This window comes from Scyliorhinus canicula, chromosome 7 (genome assembly GCF_902713615.1).
Source record: "Scyliorhinus canicula chromosome 7, sScyCan1.1, whole genome shotgun sequence".
Classification (NCBI taxonomy): domain Eukaryota; kingdom Metazoa; phylum Chordata; class Chondrichthyes; order Carcharhiniformes; family Scyliorhinidae; genus Scyliorhinus; species Scyliorhinus canicula.
The window spans coordinates 106,443,960-106,471,946 of record NC_052152.1 but is presented as its reverse complement, the minus strand read 5'-3'; the positions used below and the strand labels follow the sequence as shown (position 1 = coordinate 106,471,946).

At 46.3% G+C, this 27,987-nt stretch overlaps 1 protein-coding gene across 8 annotated transcripts in view; it reads right to left on the bottom strand.

Moving 5' to 3' along the window:
* The window catches only part of rcbtb1 (regulator of chromosome condensation (RCC1) and BTB (POZ) domain containing protein 1), an 80,794-nt gene extending 53,936 nt beyond the window's left edge, over positions 1 to 26,858 (bottom strand). Inside the window, exons 1-4 of one of the 8 annotated variants that reach the window (XM_038802609.1) lie at positions 26,744 to 26,809; positions 21,419 to 21,557; positions 7,350 to 7,545; positions 3,925 to 4,075 (exon numbers count right to left, since the gene is read on the bottom strand). In XM_038802609.1, coding sequence (XP_038658537.1) covers positions 3,925 to 4,075; positions 7,350 to 7,545; positions 21,419 to 21,557; positions 26,744 to 26,789 — 532 coding nt within the window. In that variant the 5' untranslated portion in view covers positions 26,790 to 26,809. Of the gene's footprint in view, positions 1 to 3,924; positions 4,076 to 7,349; positions 7,546 to 21,418; positions 21,558 to 26,399; positions 26,423 to 26,557 lie in introns of those variants that run through there. The other 7 variants (XM_038802608.1, XM_038802611.1, XM_038802613.1 and 4 more) reach the window with 7 other exon arrangements.
* Between the last annotated feature and the right edge of the window lie 1,129 nt (positions 26,859 to 27,987).

Here is a 27,987-nt window from a genome sequence, read left to right as displayed (position 1 = left end):
TCTGCACTACCTTCCCGCCCCTCTCCTTCACTCCCCCAATCTCCCTAGCCGCATCTCGTTTGCGAAGCTGGTGTGCCAGCATCCTGCTCGCCTTTTCCCCATACTCATAGACCGCGCCCTGTGCCCTTCTCCACTGCGTCTCTGCCTTCCTGGTGGTCAGCAGGTCGAACTTGACCTGCAGGCTGCGCCGTTCTTCCAGCAGCCCCTCCTCTGGTGCCTCCGCATATCTCCTATCCACTTCCAATAGCTCCCCCACCAGCCTCTCCCTCTCCTGCCTCTCCTTTCTTTCTCTATGCGCCCTTATGGAGATCAGCTCTCCCCTGATCACTGCCTTCAGGGCCTCCCAGACCATCCCCACCTGCACCTCACCCGTGTCATTCAAGTCCAGATAGCTCTCAATGCTCTTCCGGACCCTTTTACACAACTCGTCGTCCGCTAACAGCCCCACATCCAGCCGCCACAGCGGGCGCTGGTCCCGCGCCTCCCCCATTTCCACATCCACCCAATGCGGTGCATGATCAGAGATCGCAATGGCCGAGTACTCAGCTTCCCGTACCCTCGGGATCAGCCCCCTGCTCAACACGAAGAAGTCGATTCTGGAGTACACTCTATGGACGTGGGAGAAAAAGGAATACTCCCTCGCCCTCGGCCTACCAAACCTCCATGGGTCTACTCCTCCCATCTGCTCCATGTACCCCCTCAGCACTTCTGCCGCTGCCGGCCTCCTATTGGTCCTTGCGCTCGATCTGTCTAGCCCGGGGTCCAGCACTGTGTTAAAGTCCCCCCCCATGATCAAGCCCCCTGCCTCCAGTCCCGGAATGAGGCCCAATAGGCGCCTCATAAAACCCGCGTCATCCCAATTCGGGGCATATACGTTGACCATCACCACTTTCTCCCCCTGCAGCTTACCCTTCACCATCACATACCTACCCTCCTTATCCGCCACCACCTCCTCCGCCACGAACGACACCCTCTTTCCCACCAGAATCGCCACCCCCCGGTTCTTTGCGTCCAATCCAGAGTGGAACACCTGTCCCACCCACCCCCTTCTCAGGCGAACCTGGTCCACTACCTTCAAATGGGTCTCCTGTAACATTGCTACATCAGCCTTCAGTCCCTTCAGGTGTGAGAATACCCTTGATCTCTTGACCGGCCCATTCAACCCCCTCACGTTCCAAGTGATCAGCCGGGTCGCGGGACGACCCGCCCCCTTCCCCTGCCGATTAGCCATGTCCTGTTCCCTGCTCGCCCCGGGTCGACCCTCCCCTTCTGACCCGCTCCCCATGGCGATGTCCCCCTCCCCCCACCTCTCCAGTCCTCCACTTCCCGTTTCTGGTCTTTTCAGCAGCAACCCGGTGTCCCTCCCTAACCCCCCTCCCCCCCCCCCCAGGCTAGGACCCCTCCTAGCCGCGATGTACCCTCCATCGTACTCCCGTAAGTCAGCTGGTTCACGCTGACCCGGCTGCTCCTGCCCCACTCCGACTCCCCCCGGCTCGGGGGGGGGGCCTCCCCCCCCCCCTTGCCACTCCTCCCTGGCCCCGCTCCAGCGCGGGAAAGGTCGCCATTGCTAGCCACGCCCCGCACTCCTCCCCTCCCCCCCTCCTCTGCCCCGCGCGCGGGAAAACAGAGGAAAGCCCGCGCTTTCGCCCTGCCACACCCCACCCCGCCATCTTCAGTTCCACCCCCGTCCCCGTCCATGCCTGTAAAAGAACCCCCCCTAGGAGCCCATATCCCCGATCTGCTCTCCCCCCCGTCCCACCTCCCCAACTTAACATTATAAATAACAGATAAATAACAAATAACAATGTACTTAACAGTCGCCCTCTACCAAACAGCATAAATAACCATAAATAACCATAAATAACCACAATAACAATAACTAAGGGAAGTTGGCAAAGGGGGAAAAAACATCAGAAGAAAAACCACAGCAAGAGTTCAAAATCCAAACAAAGAATTCAGCTGAAAGTACCCGAGCGGCTACGGCCGCCAAGTATCCCCTGGGTCTAATTCGAGTCCAGTTTCTCTTCCTGTACAAAGGCCCACGCCTCCTCTGGGGACTCAAAATAGTGGTGTTGGTTCTTGTAGGTGACCCACAAGCGCGCTGGCTGCAGCATTCCGAACCTGATCCGTTTTGCATGCAGCACCGCCTTCGTCCGGTTGTACCGGGCCCGCCGCTTTGCCACCTCCGCACTCCAGTCCTGGTAGACCCTCACCGTCGAATTCTCCCACTTGCTGCTCCTTTCCCTCTTGGCCCACTCCAGCACTCTCTCACGGTCGCTGAGTCGCTGGAACCGCACCAGCACCGCCCTCGGGGGCTCATTTGCTCTTGGCCTCCTAGCCATGACCCTGTAGGCCTCTTCCAGCTCCAGGGGCGAAGGGACGGCCCCTGCCCCCATCAGGGAGCTCAGCATTTCTGCTACATATCCCGGGAGGTCTGACCCCTCCAGGCCTTCTGCCAGGCCCAAGATCCTCAGGTTCTTCCGCCTCATTCGGGTATCCAGCTCCTCAAAACGGCTCTGCCATTTCAGGTGGAGTGCCTCGTGCACCTCTACCTTTCCCACGAGGACCGTGGCCTCCTCCTCCCTCACAGTCATCTCCTGTTGCAGCTCCCGAATCGACGCCTCTTGGGTCGCCTGGGCTCCCATCAGCCTGGTGGTCGTCGCATTCATTGACTCCAAGAGCTCCATTTTCAGCTCCGTAAAGAAGCGCAGGAGAGCGGCCTGCTGCTCCTCCGCCCATTTCCTCCATTCCTCGGGTGCTCCACCGGCCGCCATTTTGGTCTTCTTCCCCCGCTTTTTTTTGGGAGCTGCTGTTGCTTTCTTTACCACCCCACTCCGGGTACCGACCATAAAGTTGGTCTGGTTCTCTTCAGGGAGCCTTCCCCCACCGGGATTTGTCCTTACAGCGCCGTTGGGGCCCTCCAATCGGCCCGAAAACACCTTTGTAGCAGGAGCAGCCAAACGTGCGACTTAGCTGGTCATAGCCGCAACCGGAAGTCCTTATTTCATGTATTAACATACAATTGAATAAATTCATTCAACAGTACAAAAAGGGCATCTTTACTCATTCCAAATATAAGCATTTGGATTAAATTTCAAAATTCAAACCTGTCAACTCATCTTTTCTAATCTCACAAGCTAAATCTGGCGCAGAAAGGAAAACAATTTGCATTTCTATAGACCTTTCATCACCTCAGATTCTCCCAAAGCACTTCACAGTCAATGATATTTTAGTTGAAATGCCGTCAATTTGAGTACAGCAACAAATAGCAATGAGATGAAGACCAGATTAATCCGTTTCAATGACATTGTTTAAGGCATGGTGGCACAATGTCTCTCATTGCTGCCTCACAACACCAGGGTGTCTGTGAGAGGTTTGCACTTTCCCCCACCGTCTGCATGGGTTTCCTCGGTGTGCTCTAGTTTCCTCGCACAGTCCAAAGATGTGCAGGTTAGGTGGATTGGCCGTGCTAAATTGCCCCTTAGTGCCCCATGATGGACAGGTTAGCTGGGCTTATGGGGATAGGGCAGGGAAGTGGGCCTGGGTCAGGTGCTCTTTCAGAGGGTTGGTGCAGGCTCGATGGGCAGAATAGCCTCCTTCTGCAGCGTAGGAATTCTATTTCTAATAAATATTGTGCTGGAAAATTCTCCTGCTTTTCTTTGAACGTGCTATAGGATCATTTTACTTGAGGGGGCAGACAGGATCTTGGTTTAATGTCTCATTCAAAAGAGGGCACTTCTGACAGTACAGCACTTTGTCATTATTGTACTGAAGCACCAGCCTGGATTACATGCCAAGTCTCTTGGAGGGATGTTAACCGGTGATCTTCTGACTCAAGTGAGGGAGCTACCACTAAGCCATGGCTGACAACTGGATAACCATGAAAACCATGTTGGAAATCGGTACAGTAGAACTTAACTTTACCTTTAGTTGCGAGTAAAATATGTGGTCCACTTCCATAACTGAGAGAAATTATTTTCTTCCCACATAAAACTTCTATTTTCTTTGGTGTAACTACGCTCTGGCCGTCTCCAATTCCTAGACAGTTGCTGCAATTCACCCCAAGTGCAAACACCTGCAACAGAAGTAGGAAGTATACAATGTGCCATGTGATCAGGAGAGCCACTCATCACGATATGCTAGCCAGGTCAACTACTGGCAATGAGTATAGTACAATTTTACTAGCTCCAGTGAGTCAGGGAAAAACCCTCTTCCTGCAGCAAAGGCAGCCGTTTTTAAATTGATAAACTACTTACAATTCGAGAGGATAAAACCCTGGACTGGATGGGCTGTACCCACACATTTTAAAAGAAGTTAAGAGATAGTGGAGCAGTACAACATATATTTGTATACCTTCATGTAATTTGATTTGAAAAGGGAAACGTGGCAAAGAGCTGGCGACAACTAGCATGATTTCTATATTTACAAAGTGAGGCAGAGCTAGTGCAGGGATTTGTACAGCAATTAGTATAATATCAGTGTCAGGAAAGATAACGAAATCCTTAACTAAAGTTGTAAAGGTAAAACACCTAGAAAGTGGAAATATAATAAAAAGTAATCGGTAGAGATTCCAATAGAAAAAAATCACGCTCAGTCAACCTTGTTGAATTCTTCAAAGTAGTAACAGATAGGGTTATGCAGGATTTCCAAAAAGCCCTTAATCAGGCACCAAAAAGTAGACTCATGATTTTGGGTAGTCTGCAGAGTCTGGATGGAAGTAACAGAATGGAGATGGCAAACTGATTATCAAATAGTAAATCAGAAAGTAAGGGTTAACGGTCATTGCTCAGATTGACAAAAGGTGTTTCACAAAGAAACTGGGATCATTGTTGGCCACAAATTCCATAAATAATTTGGGACTCTGGAATTGAAAGTAGAATTTCAAAATTAGCAAATGAAGCCATTTTGGGAAGTGTAGTTAATAGAGGGGGCTGCAGCAAAATACAGGAAGACATTCGTAAAATTATAGAATGAATGTATAATTTCAAATGAGCTTCAATATTAAGTCTGAGACAATGCATTATGGTAGGGAACCACACACTTTAGATTACATAGGAGTCCATTCGACCCATAGGGTCTGCACCGGCCCTTGGAAAGAGCACCCCACTTAAGCCCCACACCTCCACCCTATCCCCGTAATCGAGTACCCCAGCTAACACAAAAGGCAATTTAGCATGGCCAATCCACCTAACCTGCACATCTTTGGACTGTGGGAGGAAACCGGAGCACCCGGAAGAAACCCACGCAGACACGGGGAGAATGTGCAGACTCCGCACAGAGTGACCCAAGCCAGGAATTGAACCTGGGACCCTGGTGCTGTGAAGCAACCATGCTAACCACTGTGCTACTGTGCTGCCCTTGGAATCATGTAAAAGGAGCAGGGGGAATCTGGGGATACAGATATATAGATCAGTAAAAGTAGTGGCACAAACTAATATCATAAAAAAGCAAACAAAGCACAGGGGTTCATTTCTAAAATTAGAGAATTAAAAAGCAGACAAGTTATGGTAAACCTGTATAGAATCTTGACTGGACCACACATTGAGTTTATGGACAGTTCTGGTCCCTGGATTATGAAAAGGTTGTTGAGACGTTGGAGAGGGTGGAGAAAAGATTTAGTAGAATACTAGAATAGAGGGGTTAGGCTTATCAGGAAAGATTAAATAGGCCTTTCTCTAGAAAAGGTGACCTGATGGGGGTCATTAAGGTTATGAAAGGGTTTGATTGGATCAACATAAAAGAAAAGGTGTTTCTACCTGTGGGCAGGATCTAAGCTAGGGTTATAAATGTAAGATAATAAATCCAAATAGGAACTTCAGGAGAAATTTCTTTATCCAGGGAATGGTGAGAATGTGCAACATGCTTCCACAGGGAGTAGTTGGGGCAATTAGAGGTGGAATCAAGGGGTAGTTAAAGAAGCACATGATAGAAGTGTTATGGGAGCAGCATTTTCAGAACCCCAAAATGTATCATGGAGTTCAATGAACCTCTCCCTTTAATGGATTGTTGCTTTTGAAGCACACGGCTTATTCCCCAGGTGTGGTAGTACAATCATGAACACGTGGGTTTTTAAACACAAAACAATGTTTATTCCATGAATTCAACTTAACCCTTTTAAATAAACATTGGATCCCTTAACACCCCTTACTTCAAAGATGACCCCGAAAATAATACAACACTAAATAATCCCTCAAAATGTTCCTTCAAAGCTCCAAAAGACTGCACCTTTAACAACAGACATGAGGTTACATTCAAAATACTTATACCTATGGTTTTAAAAAACAAATACAGACAGCTGAAAAACTACAGAAGCATAACAGTGAAACCACGGGCACGATTCTCCCAAAGGGAGATTGATTGCCGACGCCGGAGTGAAACCCGGAGTGTTTCACTCCGGTGTCGGAGGCCGCTCCTTGCCCCCTATCCCCTCTTCCCCCCCCCCCCCCGGGGGGGCTAGGAGCGGCGTTGCAAGAAACTCGGCCGCTGGGCCTTGACGCTTGCGTCAAAGTGGAGCGCCGAGAATGACGCGGCTGGCGGCGCCGAAGTGACGTCAGCTGCGTATGCGCAGGTTGGCCGGCTCCAACCCGCGCATGCGCGGTTGCCATCTTCCCCTCTGCTGCCCCGCAAGACGTGGCGGCTTGATCTTGCGGGGCGGCGGAGGGGAAAGAGTGCGTCTCTTAGAGAAGCCGGCCCGACGATCGGTGGGCACCAATCGCGGGCCAGTCCCCTCACGAGCACGCCCGTGGTGCTCGATCCTCTCTCCGCCCCCCACAGGCCCGACACTTACCTGTCACGCGCTGCTCACGCTGGCAGCGACCAGGTGTGGTTTCCACCGGCGTCAACCCGTCGAGGTCGTCAGGCCGCTCGGCCCATCCGGGCCGGAGAATCACCGGTCGCCGGGTGGGAGAATCGTGGGGGGGGTGCCAGGGCGACGTGGCGTGATTCGCCCGGCCCTCCCGCGATTCTCCCACCCAGCGTGGGGAGCGGAGAATCGCGCTCCTCAAGTTGAGTTTCCGGACAGTCCTCCTAAGGAGGTCTGACAAGGAAAGGAAGGTTTGGCACATTTTGGATAGTCGCAAACACCCTCGCTCCACCAAAACTGGCTGATTTTCAAGCCAAAGGGTCAGAAAGTATTGCTACACTGACAGAGATTGGAAGGTGGTGGGAATCAGCCAAGTCAAGGAGGCAGGTAGCGAGCCAGTCACTTGGTTCATTCAGACTCTCATCACTAAAAGCACAAGGTCTATTACCATCACACAAAGATCAGTGATTTTTCTACAAAAAAGGCCAGAGACGCTATTTTAAAGGGAAAATGCCACAAAGCCACAAGAAGCCATCCCAAGACTTACATCGTCATTTTTAGTTACGTAAATAGCCTCAGTAGCTGAAGTACCAAAGACACAGGCTTGATGAATCGATTTAATTTCCTGCGGAGAAAGCAAGCTGAACACAGGCCACTTTCCAACATCCACCATGACTGGTTTATAAGCACAATTGCTTAAAGAGATTGTCGAGTCACATTTCCTCCAGCCTTTAGCCGTGTGCCTAGAAGAAAGAGAATTTGACATTTTGATCTGTGTTGTTTCAAACGTGAAGGAGAAAAATATATACGCCCATCATAATAAGCTAGAGGATAAGACAGCATGAAACTGACTCTGCAGTACCCTCCAAAATCAAGGTCAGTTTTTACAAGAAAAATAAAATTTTCGATGCGTATCACTGAGGAGGAAGTGCCATTATCAATAAAAGCAGTCAAACTGGCTTTCAAATGTGATCATAAGCACTTAAGAGACGTATTACTCTGTAAAGGTACTTCATAAATTCAAGTTATTGTTGTAATAAACTATGGAAAAATATGCAGGCATGTTGAGAGTACTTAACATGCTCAAGAGCATTTTTAAAAATATTTAGAAACATCTTAAAGTATTTCTGATGCGGTAAACGTATTACCAGTTAAACAGAAAGAACTATTGTTAAAACGCCCTGGGCTACTGCGCAGTCAATTCGAGCCCCACTTGACCAATTAACGAAGAATTCTTAGGAAAATACCCTTGGTTGTCCAATAATTACAGTCACTAGGTTTGTAAATGTAACACAATAACTTTTTATTACTAACAACTATAATGAAAACGACAGCAAATACAACTGGTTAACTATTATCTAATTTCCTGCTGTAACTTGCCTCCCATCCTCTATACATATACACACACCTGACAAACAAACACAGAGGGGAAGAAAGGGGTTAAAAATCATACGGTGGTGGGTTTTAGAACCTTGCTCCTCTTCAAACTTTGCTTTCAGTTTGAGGTTTTACTGCAGATTCATTCAGGTATCTATTTTCAGAAATACAGCACTCTCAGCCTTTCTGTAGGATGAGAAAGCAGGTCCTTGTCTTTCTGTGTCTAGGACTCAACTACTCCCTTGGCTCTCTGAGAACCATCGCATTAGGATAGGATCCAATCACCACCTATTACCGGGCAGAATAGCCAATTTTAGCCAATTCATTGGGCACCAGCCAATCAATCAAACCATGCTCCACTCCATCTCTTTCACAGGTGCCAAAAGGTCTGAAGCTCCTGGTCAGACTAACAGTGTTCTTCTCCTGTAATTTCTGATTTCCACGTTCTCTCTGTTGCTTGACTTAAAGATACATGTCCATTAATCACCCAGAGATCAAAAAAGTTAACAGAAAAATAATACAGGCACAGTCAGAGGGGCACAAAGAAGCTACAGCTGTGAGAGCAGGATGCTTGTAAATACCGGTTTTCTATTAGTGTGGAAGATGACAAAACAGATAGGACCTTTGGAGATTTAGTAACCAAGAAGTCATCAAAGCGGAACTTGTATTGAGAGTCAGTTCCATTACGTTTCCAGTACATTGCGTGAAGGAACTTTCAAAAGGACAAAGGCACACTCACCCTGACATGGCAAGGAGCCTACAGGGATTCAGACTTTAAGGCTACATATATGCTGAGAGCATGGTGTAATGTATAACATGGCATGGAGTTTCCGGTTATTTTAATTGGTTAATGGGAAAATAATCTTTTCTGCTGTTTAGTATACTAGTTGCCTGCTACATAATCTTTAGTGTGTGTTAATTTAACTGTGTTTATTACATTAAGAGTCTGAAAATGTGAAATTTTGTTGCGTGTTGCTTTCCATCAATCATTGGGAAACGCATATCTTTTTTTAAGTTATTGGTGTCTACAGGGATTGCAACAAATTGGGGGTCCTTGAAAGATACAAATCCAGAGGCTGTAAAACTGATGATCTGGGATTTTCCACAGTTCAATCAAACATGATTTCATGGTTCCTTTTGCTTTATTCACTGAAAAGTCGGCAATCCTACTATTTATATTCTTTCATGGGATGTGGACATTGCTGCAGCACTAGCATTTGTCCATCCCTACTTCTCTTCAAGCTTTGTAGGCTGTTAGACTATTTCATAGGGCAGTTAAGAGTCAACTACGTTGCTATTGCTCAAGTATTTCTGGAAGGGGATTCTGTCTGATGCCTCACAACAGTTAACAAAGGTTAATATTAAGGCAGCGGCAGATGAATTCGGAGCAGATTCAAAGTAGGGGCAAAAAGGCAGAGATTGAAGTAATGCCTCATCACTTGAACCTGGAGGAGGAAAAGGATGATCCCAATAGGGCTCAGGTTAAGTTACCTAGAATTCAGTTACAAACGAAGCAACTTGAATTAGAAATAAATAAAGTCAAAACTTGAATTGGAGGAAAACCAAAAATCTACATTTGGAAAAGAGGGGAAAAAGAACTATGAAAACTTGAACTCAAACTCCAAAGAAAAAGACAAGTTAGAAAGGAAATTTTAACTCGACAGACAAAGGCACGGATTATACGAATAGTGAATGACAGGAAAACGTGACAATGATTTTGATTTAACTACAGGCTTTGGCAAGGAGTATTTTGCCTAACTTCAATGAGTAAAAAAAAAAGAGTTGAATTGTATTTTGACATTTGAGAAAATTGCTCCAAAACTACAATGGCAGAAAAAATGTTGGACAGTTTTATTGCAGAATGTGTTCAAGGGGAAGGCTTTAGAAGTATACTTGTCTCTCAGACATACAGTCTGGTAATTATGATACAGTAAAAACCGTTGCTCTCAATGCCCATGACTTGGCACTGAAGGCTTGTAGGCAGAAGTTTAGTAGAGTCACACTTTTCTGGAATTTGTTTAAAAAAAGGAGATGCTATTTGATAGGTTGCAAAAGCCTATGAAGGTAGAACAATATTTTCAAAACTTCAGATTCTTATAGAATCGTGTCCCTTTGGGAATAAGGTCCCACTTTGCAGAAGACCATAACGTTTCTAAGATAAGAGAGGCTATGAATTGTCTCACAGCATGTCAGCAGGTCTTTGTTTGTGAACCCCCATTGAAACGGGACAGATATGAAGTCTGATAGTGAAAATAAATCTAGCTCTAGTTCGAAATATTGTAAAGGTGAAGACATAGGCAGTCCCCAGAATAGTGAGAGAGACAATCCAGAGGCTAAAGTTGACTCAAGGGAGCCAACCAGTAATTTTGCCATAGGAAAGGCAGCCTGTTGGAAAAGTAAAAGGTTGACCAGTAGCATTTGTAAGATAGAATCATAGGATCAGAATTTACAGTGCAGGAGGAGGCCATTCGGGCCATCGTCTGCAACAGCTCTTGCAAAGAACCCTTACATAAGCCCACACCACCACCATGTCCCCATAACCCCACCTAACCCAAGGGCAATTTAGCATGGCCAATCCACCTAACTGCACATCTTTGAACTGTGGGAGGAAACCGGAGCACCCGGAGGAAACCCACACAGACACGGGAGAACGTGCAAACTCCACACAGATAGTGACCGAAGCCAGGAATCGAACTTGGGACCCTGGAGCTATGAAGCAACTGCGCTACCGTGCCAACCTCGATGGAGACCACTCCATATCAACCATGGCTGATCAGAGTCTCAGGTTCTTGCCACCTGTTCCATAGTGTTTTCTCAGAAAATGCTGGTGCAACCTTTTCAAATGTACAATTCAAATGTATTTATTATTGGGAGTAGCAAATTATGGAAATTTTCATTTTAAAGGTGAAGTGACCCAATTTGCATCCTAAAAAGCTAGCAAGTTGGCCATTATTCTTAGAAAGAAGGGATCAGCTCAGACATTGGTGTTAGCAAGTGACGTGAATTTCTCTCCAGAAAGTTCACTAAATTATAGCATATCAATTTGGGGTGTCGAGGGAAATTGTTTACTAGTTTGGTTGTGTAATGTTAACTTTAAGGCACTAGTTCTGTTATTAGGCGGTTTCAAAGTTACGTATTAAAGATGTTGATTTTCTATCAGGAAATGACCTGACTGGGTACGGTATTGCCCATCTCCAGTGGTTTCAGTAAAACCCAGTTAAGCTCTTAAAACCAAAAATGTGCAAGACATTTTTGAGTGACTTTCTCTAATCCTACCACAAAAATCACTGTTTCAATTAAACATGTGTCAAGAGGGTCAAACTGATAATAAAGAGTTAATAACCGTTGGAAATGGGGTAAAGTCATCTGAATTAAACACGTAGGGAAAGCTAGCTATGAAGAAAGGCTGAGTAGACGGAGGTTAAGGGGGGACCTGATTGAGGTCTACAAAATTGAGAGGTATGGACAGGGTGGATAGCAACAAGCTTTTTCCAAGAGTGGGGTATCAATTACAAGAGGTCACGATTTCAAGGTGAGATGGGGAAAGTTTAAGGAAGATGTGCGTGGAAAGTTTTTTTTACACAGAGGGTGGTGGGTGCCTGGAACGCTTTGCCAGCGGAGGTGGTAGAGGCGAGCACGATAGCATCATTTAAGATGCAGCTGGATAGATATATGAACGGGCGGGGAACAGAGTGAAGTAGATCCTTGGAAAACTTTCCAGCATTGTCCCTTTCGTCCTGGAAAATAGGCAACAGGTTTAGATAAAGGATCTGGATTGGCGCAGGCTGGGAAGGCCGAAGGGTCTGTTCCTGTGCTGTAATTTTCTTTGTTCTTTGTTCTCTTTAAAAGCATGAGCAAGGTGTAACAAAGCAGATAGCAGCAGGACTCAAAGCTAACGATGAAACAAAGGAAAACACTGCTTTGATATCAATTGGCTGAACTGTAACCAATAACTGATACCAGAGCTGCAAGGAAGAAAACATTAACTTGAACGAAAATTAAAAGAATGACAATACAATCACTCTTGCTGGAATAGAACTAGAGAAAGCTTGTAATAATAATAATCTTTATTATTGTCACAAGTAGGCTTAAATTAACATTACAATGAAGCTACTCTGAAAATCCCCTAGTCGCCACATTCCGCCGCCTGTTCGGGTAAGCACGTCTTTGGGGACTTGTGGGAGGAAACCCACGCAGATACAGAGAGAACGTGCAGACTCTGCACAGACAGTAACCCAAACCAGGAATCGAACTTGGGAGCCTGATGCTGTGAAGCAACAGTGCTAACCACTGTGCTACTGGGTGCTAAATGGGAGGCCTAACAAATAAGAAAGGAGGATCGAGATTTTAAAAATCTGATCATTGGCATAACCTTAACAAAGTTCTTCAGTGCGCACACAGACTGGGAGGCAGCAACACCAGCAGTGAACTCAAACACTGGTTTCCTCTGTTTCAAGAGGAGACTAATTGTGCGGCATAGATTTGCCTGATCTTCGGTCTGACGGAGTCTCAGGAAGGAGGGGGTGAGAGTGGCAAGGTAGAGAAAGGGGGCGGGGAGGCACGGTGGCGCAGTGGTGGGCACTGCTGCCTCACAAACGCTGAGGTCCCGGGTTCAATCCCGGCCCCGAGTCACTGCCTGTGCAGGTAGGTGGATTAGCCACAATAAATTGCCCCTTAACTGGCAAAAAAGAATTGGGTATTCTAAATTTATTTTTTTCAAAAGTACAGAAAGGGGTGAGGAGAGAGAAAGGGGGTGGTGGAGGGAGAGAAACACAATGAGCAGGGGAATGTATAGCTCGTTCTCGGGTTTGGGGCACCACACGCACCAGACTAGCAGATGAGCTAGCACAGGGAAGCAGGGGAGAAGGGGGAGCGACGGCACAATTCCCGATGAGGCGAGGGTACCTGGCAGCAGGGGGAGAGAAAACTCTAAATAGGGGGAAAGTAGGGGGCGGGGTGGAGAAAAGAGTGGGGTAGAACGCTGGAGATGACAGATCACACATGGCAACAACGAAAACAATGGCACCGCAAACAGCCTTCTTAGAGAGCCCCCAAAGAGAGGGAAATCCTGGAGGGCAGGGGTGCATCCACAAGATAGGTAATGTTGGCCCTGCAGGAGGGAGGTGGGTACAGAAATCCTCCATCAGAATAGGCACCTGGAAGATCAGGGGACTCAATGGCCCGGTGAAAAGAGCCAGAGTCTTCGCCATTTGAAAAGTCAATAGCTGACATGGTATTACTCCAAGAGACCCACCTGAGGGAGAAGGACCGGCTGCAGGAAGTTGAGTGGGACAGACTTACAACCATGCTGCAGGACAAGGTCTCAGGGGGATTGCTCAATAAGGGGACAGGATTTCCAGCGACGAGAAGAAGGGGCAGTCGACCCATGGCGGTTCATCGAGTTCTTCTTCTCCCAGGTACACAGGGTATATGCCATAATCGACTGCTTCATAGTTGGGAAAACGATGCATCCAGAGATAGTGGAAGAGGAATACTCAGCAATAGTAATCTCCAACCAAGCTCCACACTACACGTATGTGAGGTTGGAGACGGGCCGGGCACAACGTCCCTCATGGAGGAGCTTCACAGCCTTCCTGGTCAATAAGGCATTCTGCGAACGGATATCATAGGCATCAGATGGGTATGTTAGCAACAATCAAAATGGGGAGCTCTCACCCTCCACATTCTGGGGGGTATGTGCACGGTGTGCACGCTTGGGGGTTGTGGGGTGAGAGTGCGTGCGCGTGAGATAGCATGAGTTAAAAAATAAATTAAAATTGGTTGATGTAGTTTGGTGTGTGAATGTGTTCATTCCAGTAAAAGTCTTCAGGCATGAAATCTTAGTGTGCTATGCATTCAGTCATTCATTGGGAAATATCTTTTTTTTTAAAGTTAGAGGTCTCTATGGGGATCGTAAAACTATGTTCACTTCTAGCTTTGGAAAGTTCCTTCAAGACAGCTGCAAAACTTCAGGATGAAGTACATTTAGCGTCAGAACTCAAAATATAATAAATTCTTCCAGAATCAAAACATTGCAAACTACTTATTACTGAAAGTGCTGCAGGAAAAAGGGATGTACTCCATCCCAAAGCAAACTGAATCAAGTAGGTTACAAACTTCAAAATGAAATCAAATGGCAGTTCTGTATCAACTTTATTAATGTTAAAGCCAAAGTTCCTAAAAGATATAAAGGGCACACGCAGCATGGTGGCGCAGTGGGTTAGCACTGCTGCCTCACGGCGCCGAGATCCCAGGTTCAATACCGGCTCTGTGTGACTGTCCATGTGGAGTTTGTACATTCTCCTCATGTCTGCGTGGGTTTCACCCCCACAACCCAAAATTTAGCCATGCTAAATTGCCTCTTAATTGGAAAAAATGAATTAGGTACTCTAAATTTTTTTTTAAAGATATAAAGGACAAAGTTATCATACAATGTGAGGGATTAAAGTGAGAATTGTTTGGAACAAATGGATCATAATACAGTAATGCAGAGAGAAATGAACAGATTTTCTGGCATTGCAGGCAACCTACAGACTGCCAATGACATCTTAGACCCAGCTTTTCATAGATCCAACAATCTGCTGACAGATCCACCACCTTCTGCTCGTGTGTGAAACATAATACCCTGGATCCCTGTGTGGATCTCCTTGCACTGAGGCCTTTATTGAGGACCATGACGCCAACACAGTTATCTCCATGCCAATGAGGGATTAGGATTTGGGATGATTCAGTTAACTTTTCCTTTCTTTGCCCAGAACAAGCGGAATACGTCATCTCATGAGTATGTCATGCTCCCTCATTCACATACGTGCAGTGTGTAGGACTCCAATTTAAGAACTGCCTTACCTAAACAGCAATAAAAGATCAAGAATTCAAATTGTAGAGATTAGTCACTGAGCCTCCATTTTAGTAAACAATCCAAAAGCAAGTCTGGAGGTTGGAAAGATATCAGGAGAAGAAATTTAGTAATTACAACTTATATTTGTGTAGCACCTTTCACCTAGCAAAATGTCCAAAGGTGCTGCCCAGCAGCATTATCAGACAGAATTGGACACCGAGGAAAATAGCAAGACTGATTTTAAGGAGCATCACAATGGAGGAGCGAGGTTAAGAGGTTCAGGGAGAGAACTCCAGAGCTTAGGGACTAGACAACAGAAAGCAAGCCTTGCAATGGAGGAGTGAGGAACTCTGAGATGTGTAAGAAGCTAGAATTGGAGGAAGAGAGAACTCTTGGAGAATCTTAGTGATGGACAGGGTAACTGGGATATGGACAGGCAAAACCATGGGGGGGTATTTGAACTTCAGAATGAGAATTTTCAAATTGAGGCACTGCTGAAACAATGCAATGCAGTGAACACAGGAAAAATGAGTGAACAGGATTTGCTGCGAGTTAGAGTAACAGAAGAGTTTTAGGTGAGTTGAAGTTTACAGAGGATGTGAAGCAGATCAAGGAACAGGGTTGGAAATGACTAATATTATGGAGGTGGGAATTGGTAGTCAGAATAATAGGAGAGGGTATGGGGTGAATGGGAAAGGACATTCAAAACAGCACATGTACATAAAATAATTACATTTAAAACCTGCCATTTTTAAAATTGCCCCCAAAAATTCAAAACATGAATTTGAATATTGGCAAGTTTGCAGATGACACAAAAATAGGTGGGAAGGCAAGCAGTGACGATGGCACAAAGAGTCTACAGAGCAATATAAAGATTGGGTGAGTGGGCAAAAACTTGGCAGATGGAACATAGTGTAGGGAAATGAGAAGTTATGCACTTTGGTAGGAAAAATAAAGGAGCTGAATGTTATTTAAATGGAGAAAGGCTAGAAAACTGAAGCACAGAGGGATTTAGGGATCCTTGTGCATAAATCACAAAAAGCTAGCATGCAAGTTCAGCAGGGATTTGGGAAGGCAAATGGAACGTTGACCTTTATTTCAAAGAAATGGAGTATAAAAATAGAGAAGTTTTGCTAAAGCCATACAATGCACTAGTTAGACCACACCTGGAATAATGTGAACAGTTTTGGTCCCCTTATCTAAAGAAAGATATACTGGCATTGGAGGCAGCTCAGAGAAGGTTCACTAGGTTGATCCTGGTTATGGAGGAATATGCTTATGAGGTGAGGTTAAGCAGATTGGGCCTGTAGTCATTGGAGTTCAGAAGAATGAGAGGTGACCTTATTGAGACATATACGATTCTAAGGGGGCTTAATAGGGTACTGTTAGTACCCTTAACAAGGTACTGTTAGGCTGAGAGGATGTTTCCCCTCGTGAAAGAGTGTAGGATCAGAGGGCATAATCAAGAATAAGGGGTCACCCATTTAAGAGAGATGAGAAGGAATTTCTTCTGAGTCGTGAATCTTTGGAATTCTTGTGTTCCTACGTCTTGTGGTCTTAAGAACTCAGACAGCAATTTTTGAATATTTGTTTTTAAAAGAGCATAGCTTCCCCTGCCTGACGTTACCGTATCATTTACACATAAATAGCAATGAGCACTGTTAGCCGCACCATTACAATGACAGTAACATCTGGATCACTGTTATTTATATCTGGGCAGTGATCAGAAGAGCATTCTGAGCTTCCGGTGGCCGCTATGAAGGAGTAGGTTGCACATTTGGTAGCTCCCGCTTGGGTCGGAACTTTGGACCTTTTCCCCCGATTTTTTTGTCGTATCTGAAGTGGAAAATTGATGTTGGATACAACTGTGACGACGAATTCTACATCAGTGCATGGAGAAGTGGACCAGGAATGCTCACAAAGGAAGAAATAGGCAAACGGAGAAGGCTCGGGCTGAGGCTGCAACGGGAGAAAGCATGGCGGACGACCGGAGTTCTGGCTCGACGACCAAGCGGTTAACAGAGCAGCTGATGCAGTTTATTCAGGAGGGCTTCGCCAAGCAGAAACAGGACTGCTTGGACCCTATTAAGGAGTCGATTGCACGACTGGAACTCAGACTGGATGCTCAAGATCGGGCGATCTAGAAAGTGGAGAAGGCACTGACTGAGCAGGAGGAGCACCAAGCTGCAGTAGAGTTGGAGGTGGGAATGTTGAGAGACCAGCAGAAAAGGCTCCAGGGGAGAAGATGGAGGATATAGAGAATAGGTCCCACCGGCAGAACCTGAGAATTGTGGGTCTCCCGGAGGGATCCAAAGGAACAGGCGCAGGGGCATACATAGTGGCTATGTTTGAGATGCGACTGGGGAAGGGGCCGTTCACCCAACCATTGGAGATGGACAGGGCGCATAGAGTGCTAGCGAGGAAGCCGTGTGTGGGTGACCCCCCACCTCCCTCGAGAGCAATGGTGGTGAGATTCCACAGGTACCTTGACAAGGAGTGCATTCTACGATGGGCCAGGCAGATGCGGAGCTGCAAATGGGAGAACAGCGTCCTAAGTATATATCAGGACCCGAGCGCAGATGTGGCCAGGAGAAGAGCAGGGTTCAACAAGATAAAATCGGCTTTTTTTAAGAAGGTAAAGTTTGGGCTACTGTATCCGGCCCGTCTTTGGGTTACGCAAGCGATGGACATGGCGAGAAGCAAAGGGCTGGTAGCGGACTGAGGGGGGTGGAACCATGGAGATTGGGTGGCCGAGAGTGAAGGGGTTTTCCTTCTACTCGCACGTGCATGAAGTGGACTCCCGGATTGACTTTTTTAAATCCTGAACAGGGCTTTACTGTCAGGGGTAGTGGAGACAGAATACTCTGGGAAGCACTGAAGGTGGTGGTTAGAGGGGAGCTGATCTCGATACGGGCCCACAGGGAGAAGGCAGACAGAGCAGAGACGGACCGACAGATAAACGAAATACTACAGGTCGACAGGCAGAGGCAGGGCTTCTAAGGGAATGACAGAGGCTACAGGTAGAGTTTGACTTACTTGTTAACTACAGCGAAGGCAGTGGAGCAGCTGAGCAAGGCAAGGGGGGGCGATCTATGAATATGGGGAGAAGGCCAGTAGAATATTTGCGCAGCAGCTTAGAAAGCAGGAGGTGGCCAGGGAGATTGGGAAAGTAAGGGGCAAGGATGGGAACCTGGTCGGAGATTCAGCTGGGGTCAGTAAGGCGTTCAAGGAATTTTACAGCAGGCAGTATGAGTCGGAACCCCCAGCTGGGCCGGAGGGGATGAGGCCATTTTTAGGGGGGCTAAAGTTTCCGAAGGTTGATGAAAACTTGGTGGAAGGGTTGGGGGCCCCGATCGGGTTGGAAGAGATAGCAGATGGGCTGAAGGCCGTGCAGTCGGGTAAATCCCCGGGACCGGATGGATACCCCGTGGAGTTTTACAAAACGTTCTCTGGGATGCTGGGGTTACTGCTGATGAGGACATTTAATGAGGCAAGGGAGAGAGGGGGGCTTCCCCGACGATGTCACAGGCCACTATCACATTGATCCTGAAGCGGGATATAGACCCGGAGATATGCTGGTCCTACAGACTGATGTCCCTACTAAATGTAGACGCCAAATTGTTGGCTAAGATCTTGTCCTCAAGGATTGAGGACTGCGTCCCGGACGTGACTAGGGAGGACCAGACAGGATTTGTTAAGGGAGGCAGTTGGCGGCCAACGTAAGAAGGCTATACGCGGACGATCTGCTCTTGTATGTGTCAGACCCATTGGAAGGGATGGAAGAAATTATGGGGATTCTGGCCAGTTTTCAGGCTACAAATTGAACATGGGGAAAAGCAAGATGTTCGCGATCCAGGCAAGGGGGCAGGAAAGGCAATTGGGGGAGCTGCCGTTTAGAGTGGGAGGGGGAAACTTTCGGTACCCCGGCATCCAGGTGGCGCGGGAATGGGAATGGCTACATAAGCTTAACCTGGCTCTACTAGCAGACCAAATGAGGGAGGATGTTCGGAGGTGGGATGTGCTCCCGGTGTCACTGGAATGGGAATGGCTACATAAGCTTAATCTGGCTCCACTAGTAGACCAAATGAGGGAGGATGCTCGGAGGTGGAATGTGCTCCCGGTGTCACTGGATGGGAGGGTACAGACAGTGAAAATGACGGTTCCCTGAGGTTCCTGTTTGTGTTTCAGTGTCTCCCCATCTTCATTCCACGGTCCTTTTTTTAAACAGGTCAACAAGGTGATCTCAGGCTTTGTATGGGCAAGTAAGACCCCGCGAGTTCAAAAGGGGATGTTGGAGCACTGCTGGGGGGGGCAGGCTGGCACTCCCGAACGTTAGTAATTATTACTGGGTGGCGAATATAGCCATGATTAGGAAGTGTGGTGGTGGTGGTGGCAATGGGGGGGGTTGGTAACGGCGCCTCTGCCATTCCCGCCGGCACGCTACTCCACCAGCCCCATGGTGGTCACGGCCCTGAGAATCTGGGGGCAATGGAGGAATCACGTGGGAGCAGAGGGAGCATCAGTCTGGTACCCAATTTACAATAATCACCGGTTTGCCCCGGGGAGGTTAGATGGAGGGTTCCAGAGGTGGCAGAGAGCAGGGAGTGAGAGGATGGGCGATATGTTTATAGAAGGGAGCTTTCCCAGCTCGAGGGAACTGGAGGTGAAGTTTGAACTGACGGGAGGGAATGACTTTAGGTACCTGCAGGCGAGAGACTTCCTACGCAGGCAGGTCTCAACCTTCCCGCTCCTACTGCCAAGGGGGATACAGGATAGGGTAGTTTCCAGAGTGTGGGTGGGAGAAGAGAGGGTTTCAGATATTTATAAGGAGCTTATGGGGTCAGAGGAAACACAGACCGAGGAGCTGAAACACAATTGGTAAGAGGAGTTAGGAGGAGTGTTAGAGGACGGTCTCTGGGTGGATGCATTGAGCAGAGTCAGTGCATCCACAACATGTGCCAGGCTCAGTCTGATGCAATTTAAGGTCGCTCACCGGGCTCACATGACAGTGGCCCGGATGAGCACGTTCTTTGGGATGGAAGACAGGTGCGCAAGGTGTGTGGGAGGGCCAGCAAACCATGTCCATATGTTCTGGACATGCCCACAGCTTAGAGGATTCTAGCAGGGGTTTGCGGAAAACATGCCCAAAGTGTTGAAACAAGGGTGGCGCCGAGTCCAGAAGTGGCGATTTTCAGGGTGTCTGAAGATCCGGGATTCCAGGAGGAGAAAGAGGCAGACGTTCTGGCCTTTGCCTCTCTGGTAGCGCGGAGACTGATATTATTAGCTTGGAGGGACTCAAAGCCCCTGAAGTTGGAGGCCTGGCTAACTGACATGGCTAGTTTTCTCTGTTTGGAGAAAATCAAGTTCGCCTTGAGAGGGTCAATGTTAGCGTTCACCCGGAGGTGGCAGCCGTTCGTCGACTTCTTTCGGGAAAATTAACTGTCAGCAGGAAGGGGTTGGGGGGGGGGGGGTGCTGTGGGGTTAGTTTAGTGTAGAGTGGGGGGTTAGGAGAGGTGGGACCTGTGAGAGAGGAAGACAGCTTTTGCACTATGTTTATAATTGTATGTACACTGTTTCTTCTGTTACTGTTATAAAACCATAAATACCTCAATGAATTGTTTATTAAAAAAAAGAAGAGCATTCTGTGAATAGAAAATGAAATGAAAAATAGAATAGCGAATGGTCAATCCTTGGCTTCTGGGAAACTTAAACACAAACTACCATCTGTACATTTCAGATTACGGCTCGTATCAACTTCAACTAGAATCCAGCAAAACACTTTACACAAATAAACTGATTGATGTGATAAGCAATTTTAGAAAAGATATCCATCACCATGTTTTAAATGTCGAGCAAAGGAAAAAAGGTGTAATGCCTAACTCAATTTTTTTCTATTATTAAACTATTTTTTAAAATAGTAATTTAGTCTCATTTTCCACATTTTAATCAAATTCACAACAAAAGATAACCAACAATAACAAATACAGTCCCACAACCAGCATCCCCATCAACATACAAACCCAAACATCACCCATACATTCCAAATACAACAAAACAAAAAGACGAAAAGAAAATTAACGATCATCCCATAAACAATGTATTCAACCCCACCAATGGCCTCCTCCCACACACAATTGTTCGATGGCATCCAATTCTTGAAAGTGAATAAACAATGCCTGTGAATTGTAGAACCCTTCTATCCTTCCCCTCCTATGGGAGACGGGGTTGGGGTTGGGGGATAAAATACTTCACATTGGATTTCTCACCAGTGGAATACTTCCTTCTGACACTAATGCATGGTGCAGACAGAAGCAAGTTAATGTTGATTTTGCTAAATAATTTCATTGAGATGTTTACTGCTTGGGCATTTCTTATAATGAACAATATTCCAATCTTCTTACCTGTAGTATTTATCTTTCACAATGGCATGTATGAGAAGCAGAACCAAAAACCCACCCAGCACCACAGTCAAGATTTCTAGAGACACAATATTGGGATCTGAATAAAGCCATCTTGCATCTGCTTTCCCATACTCTTGCCCTGGGAACATAGAGATATTAAGCTGAGAGTGTGCAATCCATCACTGACGTAGGCATGCATGCGTACAATATCGCAACTATTAGTGAAACACACTAAGATCTATTCCTGGATAAGAGACAAATAGTTTAATATATTAATGGGAAACATAAGCTGCACAATTTATATTTTGGAATAGATTTATCCAGCTTAATTAACCCGTTTTTGATGAACACTAAAGTATTCATTGCCCATCCTCAATTGCCTTGATGACACTAAGAGTAAATCATACACTTGGGCAGCGCGGTAGCATTGTGGATAGCACAACCGCTTCACAGCTCCAGGGTCCCAGGTTCGATTCCGGCTTGGGTCACTGTCTGTGCGGAGTCTGCACATCCTCCCCGTGTGTGTGTGGGTTTCCTCCGGGTGCTCCGGTTTCCTCCCACAGTCCAAAGATGTGTGGGTTAGGTGGATTGGCCCTGGATAAATTGCCCTTAGTGTCCAAAATTGCCCTTAGTGTTGGGTAGGGTTACTCGGTTATGGGGATAGGGTGGCGGTGTTGACCTTGGGTGGGGTGCTCTTTCCAAGAGCCGGTGCAGACTCGATGAGCCGAATGGCCTCCTTCTGCACTGTAAATTCTATTTAAAAAAAAATTAAAATCCCGGCCCCAGATCACTGTCCGTGTGGAGTTTGCACATTCTCCCCGTGTCTGCGTGGTTCTCACCCCCACAATCCAAACACGTTCTATGTTCTATGTTCAGGGTAGGTCGATTGGCCACACTAAATTGCCCCTTAATTGGAAAAAAAATGAATTCGATACTTTAAATTTTTTTTAAAATAATTTAGATTTAAGGCACTTGTGTTGGACAGGTGACCGAGTACAGACCCAGAATCCTCAACAGCTCCTCATATGGCAAGTCCTTCATTCCGGGGATCATTCTCCTCTGCAACCTCCAACAGCCCCCAACCCTCCAAAAGTTCAGTGTTTTGGTCCACCGCCATTGGCAACCATACCTTCAAAAGGCAGCCTCAGTGAGGCCCCAAGCTCAGCGATTTATTTCCCTAAACCCCTCTGCTCATCTCATAGGAACATAGTAGCAGGAATAGGCTATTCAGCCCACCGAGTCCGCTCCACCATTCAACTAGATCATGACTCATCGTCTACTTCAACACCATTTTCCTGTCCTATCCATATATCCCTTCATGTCATAAGCACTTGGGGATAATAGGATCAAAGGCTCTGGAGAGGAAGCAGGATTAGGCTATTGAGTTGGATGATCAGCCATGATCGTGATGAATGGCGGAGCAGGCTCGAAGGGCCAAAAGGCTTCCTGTTATCTTCTATGTGTGTATCGATGCATCTAGAAATCTATCGATCTATGTTTTGCACATAGTCAGTGATTGAGCTTTCCCAGCCCTCTGCGATAGAGAATTCCAAAGATTCCCCACATTCTGAGTAAAAGAATTCTTCATCAAAGTCCTAAATGGCTAGCCCCTTATTTGGAGTGTCTCCCCCCTGCGTCTAGAAACTCCTTGCCAAGGGAACCATCCTTTTTGCTTCTGCCCAGCTTAGCCCCTTAAGAATTTTGTAATTTTCAATGTGATCACCTCACAGTCAGCTCGGAGAGAATACAGGCCCCGTCTCCACAATCTCCTCTCATAGAGCAGTCCCACCATCCCAGGAATTTGTCTGGTGAACCTCCACTACACTCCTCCTTTAAGATGCTCTTTAAAACCAAATTCTTTGACCAGCACTTGGTGAGTTTTACTAATATCGCCAAAATTTGGCTCCGTGTAAAGTTTTGTCTTATATCGCCCTAGCGAAGTGCCTTGGAACATTAAAACATACTCTATAAATTTACGCTGTTGTTTTACACTCCACTCAGTATGGTAATCTGTCCTAAGATGATTGAATAAACTTGAAAATTATCAATATGTCTTGGATCAAGTTTTTTGGGTACATCCAAGAGTAAGCCAAAAATCTTACTGATCGTTGACATGAATATATATTCAATCAAACCTGCCGATGTCAGAAAAAGAACGGCCTTCAACTCCAACTACTTTGAATGACGCACAGCGTTTCTGGCACAATTATTACATCAGATTTGGCATTCAGTTATCTTATAGGGCATTGTGCAAGGAAACAATAAACTTAAAGCGTACTTATGTTTCTCAGCGTGTTTCAGATTCAATGGAACAACATTTTTGAAGTGAAGTCACTGTTATATAGGCAATGTACAAAGCATCTTGCATGGAGCAAGAAGTGAGAAATAGCAACATGATGAATTTCCAACTTCGAACCCAATTTTAAATCTTCCTGCTTGGATAGATCTGAAAGTTCCCATGGCACTTTAAAAAAAAAAAATTTGGAGTGCCTAATTCATTTTTTCCAATTAAGGGGCAATTTAGCGTGGCCAATCCACCTACCCTGCACATCTTTGGGGTGTGGGGGCGAAACCCACGCAAACACGGGGAGAATGTGCAAACTCCACACGGGCAGCGACCCAGAGCCAGGATCGAAAACGGGATCTCAGTGCCTAAGGCAGCAGTGCTCACCACTAAATTGTCCCTTCGTGTCCCAAGGTTAGGTGGGGTTAAGGGATAGGGTGGGGAAGTGGGCCTTGGTCGGGTACTCTTTTGGAGTATTGGTGCAGATTCAATGGGCCGAATGGCCTCCTTCTGCACTGTAGGGATTCTATTTTATGAGTGTCAGCTAGATTATGAGTTCTAATTGCAGGGTTCTGCTTATGCCCACAATGTTTTAACATTCAGCTCAGCACAACTGACTTGGTAGTCTTGGGAGTATTCCATGTGAGTGTCATTTACAGACTGTCATAGTCATGTTACTTTGCAATAATACATATGCTTCAATTAACAGAATACAACAAAATAGCAGCACGGTAGAGCAGTGGTTAGCACTGCAGCCTCACAGTGCTGAGGACCTGGGTTTGCACATTCTCCCAGTGTGTGGGTCTCACCCCACCTCCCAAAGATGTGCAAGGTAGGTGGATTGGCCAAGCTAAATTGTTCCTTAATTGAAAAAATTTAAAAACATAATATTGAAAAACAAAAAAGGCAAAGCTAGACAATCACCAGTAACTTCTACATTTGCCACTGCATCAAATGGTTCCAGTTTGTGACAGTGCAAAAAACATGCAGCATTCATATATTTACTGACAAGGGCTACAGTTGTTCTAGATTCGAAAGACAATTGTAACAGTCTCTATTCAACGCATAAACAAAGATTAGCCTACAACAAAGACTGACATGAATTGCACAGTTTGTTTCTGCACTCAATGCAGGACTGGCTACAAACTTAGAATCATAAAGTCATTTTGGCATAGGAGGAGGCCATCTGGCCCATCGAACCCAGACCACCTCTCTGCGGAACAATCCAGTCAGTCCCATTTCTCTGTTCAATCTCTAACTCTGAAAATGTTTTCCCTCAAAAACCCTCCAATTTCCTGTTTCAGAACATAAGAACTAGGAGCAGTCAACAATTCAGCCCCTTGAGCCTGCTCCACCATTGAATATGATCACGGCTGATCTCATCTCAGCCTCAACTTCACTTTCCTGCCCCATCTCCATAACCCAACAACCCAGTACTAATTTAAAAATCTGTCTATCTCCTCAAATTTACTCAATATGCCAACATCCATCACACTGTGGGGTAGGGAATTCCATATCATAGCCCTTTAAGAAGTAATTATTCATCATCTGTTTCAAATCTGCTACCTCATCCAGGAACTATGACTTATCATTCTAGATTGCCCTACAAAAAGCAACATCCACTCTACGTCTACTTTGTCAATACTTTTGGCTTCCTATATACCTCAATTAGATTTCCTCTCATTCTTCTAAACCCAAGAGACTATAAGCCTAAACTGCTCAATCTTTTGTCATAAGACAAACCCCTTATCTCTCAAATCAATCTAGTGAACCTTCTCTGAATTGCCTCTAATGCAACTACATCCCTCCTCAATTAAGGGGACCAAAACTGAACACAATACTCCAGGTGCAGTCTCACTAATGCCTTGTACAGTTGCAACAACACTTCCCTACTTTTATACACTATCTCTTTAGCCATTAAATGCCAAAATTCCATTTGCCTTCCTTATTACCTGCATACTAAATTTCTGTCATTCATGCACAAGGACATCCAGATCCCTCTGCACCAAAGTTTCTTCCCATTTAGATAGGAAGCTATTTTTCCATTTTTCCAACCAAAATGGATGACCTCACACTTATCCATGTTAAACTCATCTGCCAAATTTTGGCTCACTCACCTATCTATAGCTCTTTGTAAATTTCTTATTTCTTTATTGCAAACTTACTATCCCCCCTATTTTAGTGTCATTTGCAAATATGGCTGCTGCACATTCGATCATCCATCCAAGTCATTAATATTGATTGTAAACAGTTAGGGCCTGAGGATCGAACCCTGTGGCACCCCACTTGTTACATCTTGCCACCCAGAAAAAGTTCCATTTATCCTGATTTTCTGCCTTCTGTTGGTTAGCCAAACTAATAATTTACCCCAATAGGACCATGTAATTCCTACAGTGCCATTCAGCCCATCAAGTCTGCACTGAACCTCTGAAAGAGCACTCTATCGAGATCCACTCTCCTCCTCCTCCCCCCCCCCCCCCCCCCCCAATCCCCATAACCCCATCTAGCCTACACATCCTTGGAGAACGGAGCACGCAGAGGAAACGCAGACACAGGGAGAATGTGCAAACTCCAGTCACCCACAGCCGGAATTGAACCCAGGTTCCTGGCACAGTGCTAACCGCTGTGCTACTCATGTATATTAACCTTTTGTTTAGAACACTGATCATCTCGTTCAGCAAGATAATCACTACTCACTGAGTAAACAAGTTCTTCTTCACATTCCCCAGTCTTTATCCAAAATCAGTTCATCTATTTCAAAATCATTGACCATTGTGCTTAAAATCCTTCATTCCTGTCGGAACCTACAGGAAGAATCTGATGTGTGTTGGGTTAGGTTAAAATGGGACACAGACCTGGATTCCGTTAACAGACAGGTCAGTCGCTGAAATTCATCTGCATCGACTACCACCAGCGGCCTGTTCCCAGGGCCTGACCTAAAAGGCAGGATTCAGTTGAAAGGCCGCAAAGACCATTTATCCAGTAAATGAGCGTTATCATGGCTCTTTAACTAACTGGAAAAAGAAAGAAGCCGCCTTTACCCAGAGCTTTCTCTCTCAGTCCACACTCCGCTCGCACTTCCTCCATGAGATGCCTGCCTCCTGGGGGCGGGGCCTCGCTGGCTCCTGGGTCACGCGCATCAGGGGGCGTGGCCTCACTGGCATCCGCGATCACGTGCCTCCGGGGGCGTGTCCTCGCTGGCTCTAGGTCCTGGCTCTTGGGGGCGGGGCCTCACTGACTTCCGGGGTCGCAGCCCTGGGGACGGGGGCCTGACTGCCTCTAGAGGTCACGTGCCTCCTGGGTGCCTTGAACTGCCGTTGACCCCGTACCCTCTCCAGCACCAACGGTGTCAACTTTCGTTATCACCGTGCTGTGCCTCTGAGAACCAAGTTATGCCAACCGGTCTCCCACTTTTTATCCTCCGGAGATATTAGCTCAATGACTCGCATTGGTGTTGCTGAAACAGAAATCTCCATTTTAAAATTCTCATCTGTTTTCAACTTCTTCCATAGCCTGATCCCCTCTCTAGAACCATAGAAAGGTTAATGTGCAGAAGGAGGCCATTCAGCCCATCATGTCTGTGCCAGCCAAAAATGATGAGCTGTGCTCCGAAAGCAAGTGATTTTTTTTTCCAAAAAATATACTTTATTCATAAAATTTATCATAAACTTTACAGAACATTTCAAATTGTCTTGACTGTACATTTCCATCTGAGTTACATTCATTTGTCTTCAATTCAATTGGGATAACGTTACACACGTATCCTACTTTAAGTTATAGTTCTTTCTTAAATATTTACATTGCTTTGTTTCTTTGATACATGTGGTATTGAAAACCCGGACCGGGGTGATGGAGCTGTTAGCGGAATTTGGGGGCTTCTCGGGCTATAAGTTAAATTTAGGCAAGAGTGAGGTATTTGTAGTACACCCGGGTGATCAGGAGGAGGGAATTGGGAGACTCCCATTTAAGAGGGCAGTGAAGAGTTTCAGATACCTGGGGGTGCAGGTGGCCAGGAGTTGGGGGACTGTCCATAAGCTTAATTTTACCAGGCTGGTGGAGCAGGTGGAGGAGGAATTTAAAAGGTGGGACATGGTGCCGCTATCGTTGGCGGGTAGAGTGCAGTCCGTCAAAATGACAGTTCTCCCGAGGTGCTTGTTCCTTTTTCAGTGTTTGCCCATCTTTATCCCTAGGGCCTTTTTTAGAAGGGTTACTAGCAGCATCATGAGCTTTGTTTGGGCGCATGGGACCCCGAGGGTGAAGAGGGTCTTCTTGGAGCGGGGTAGAG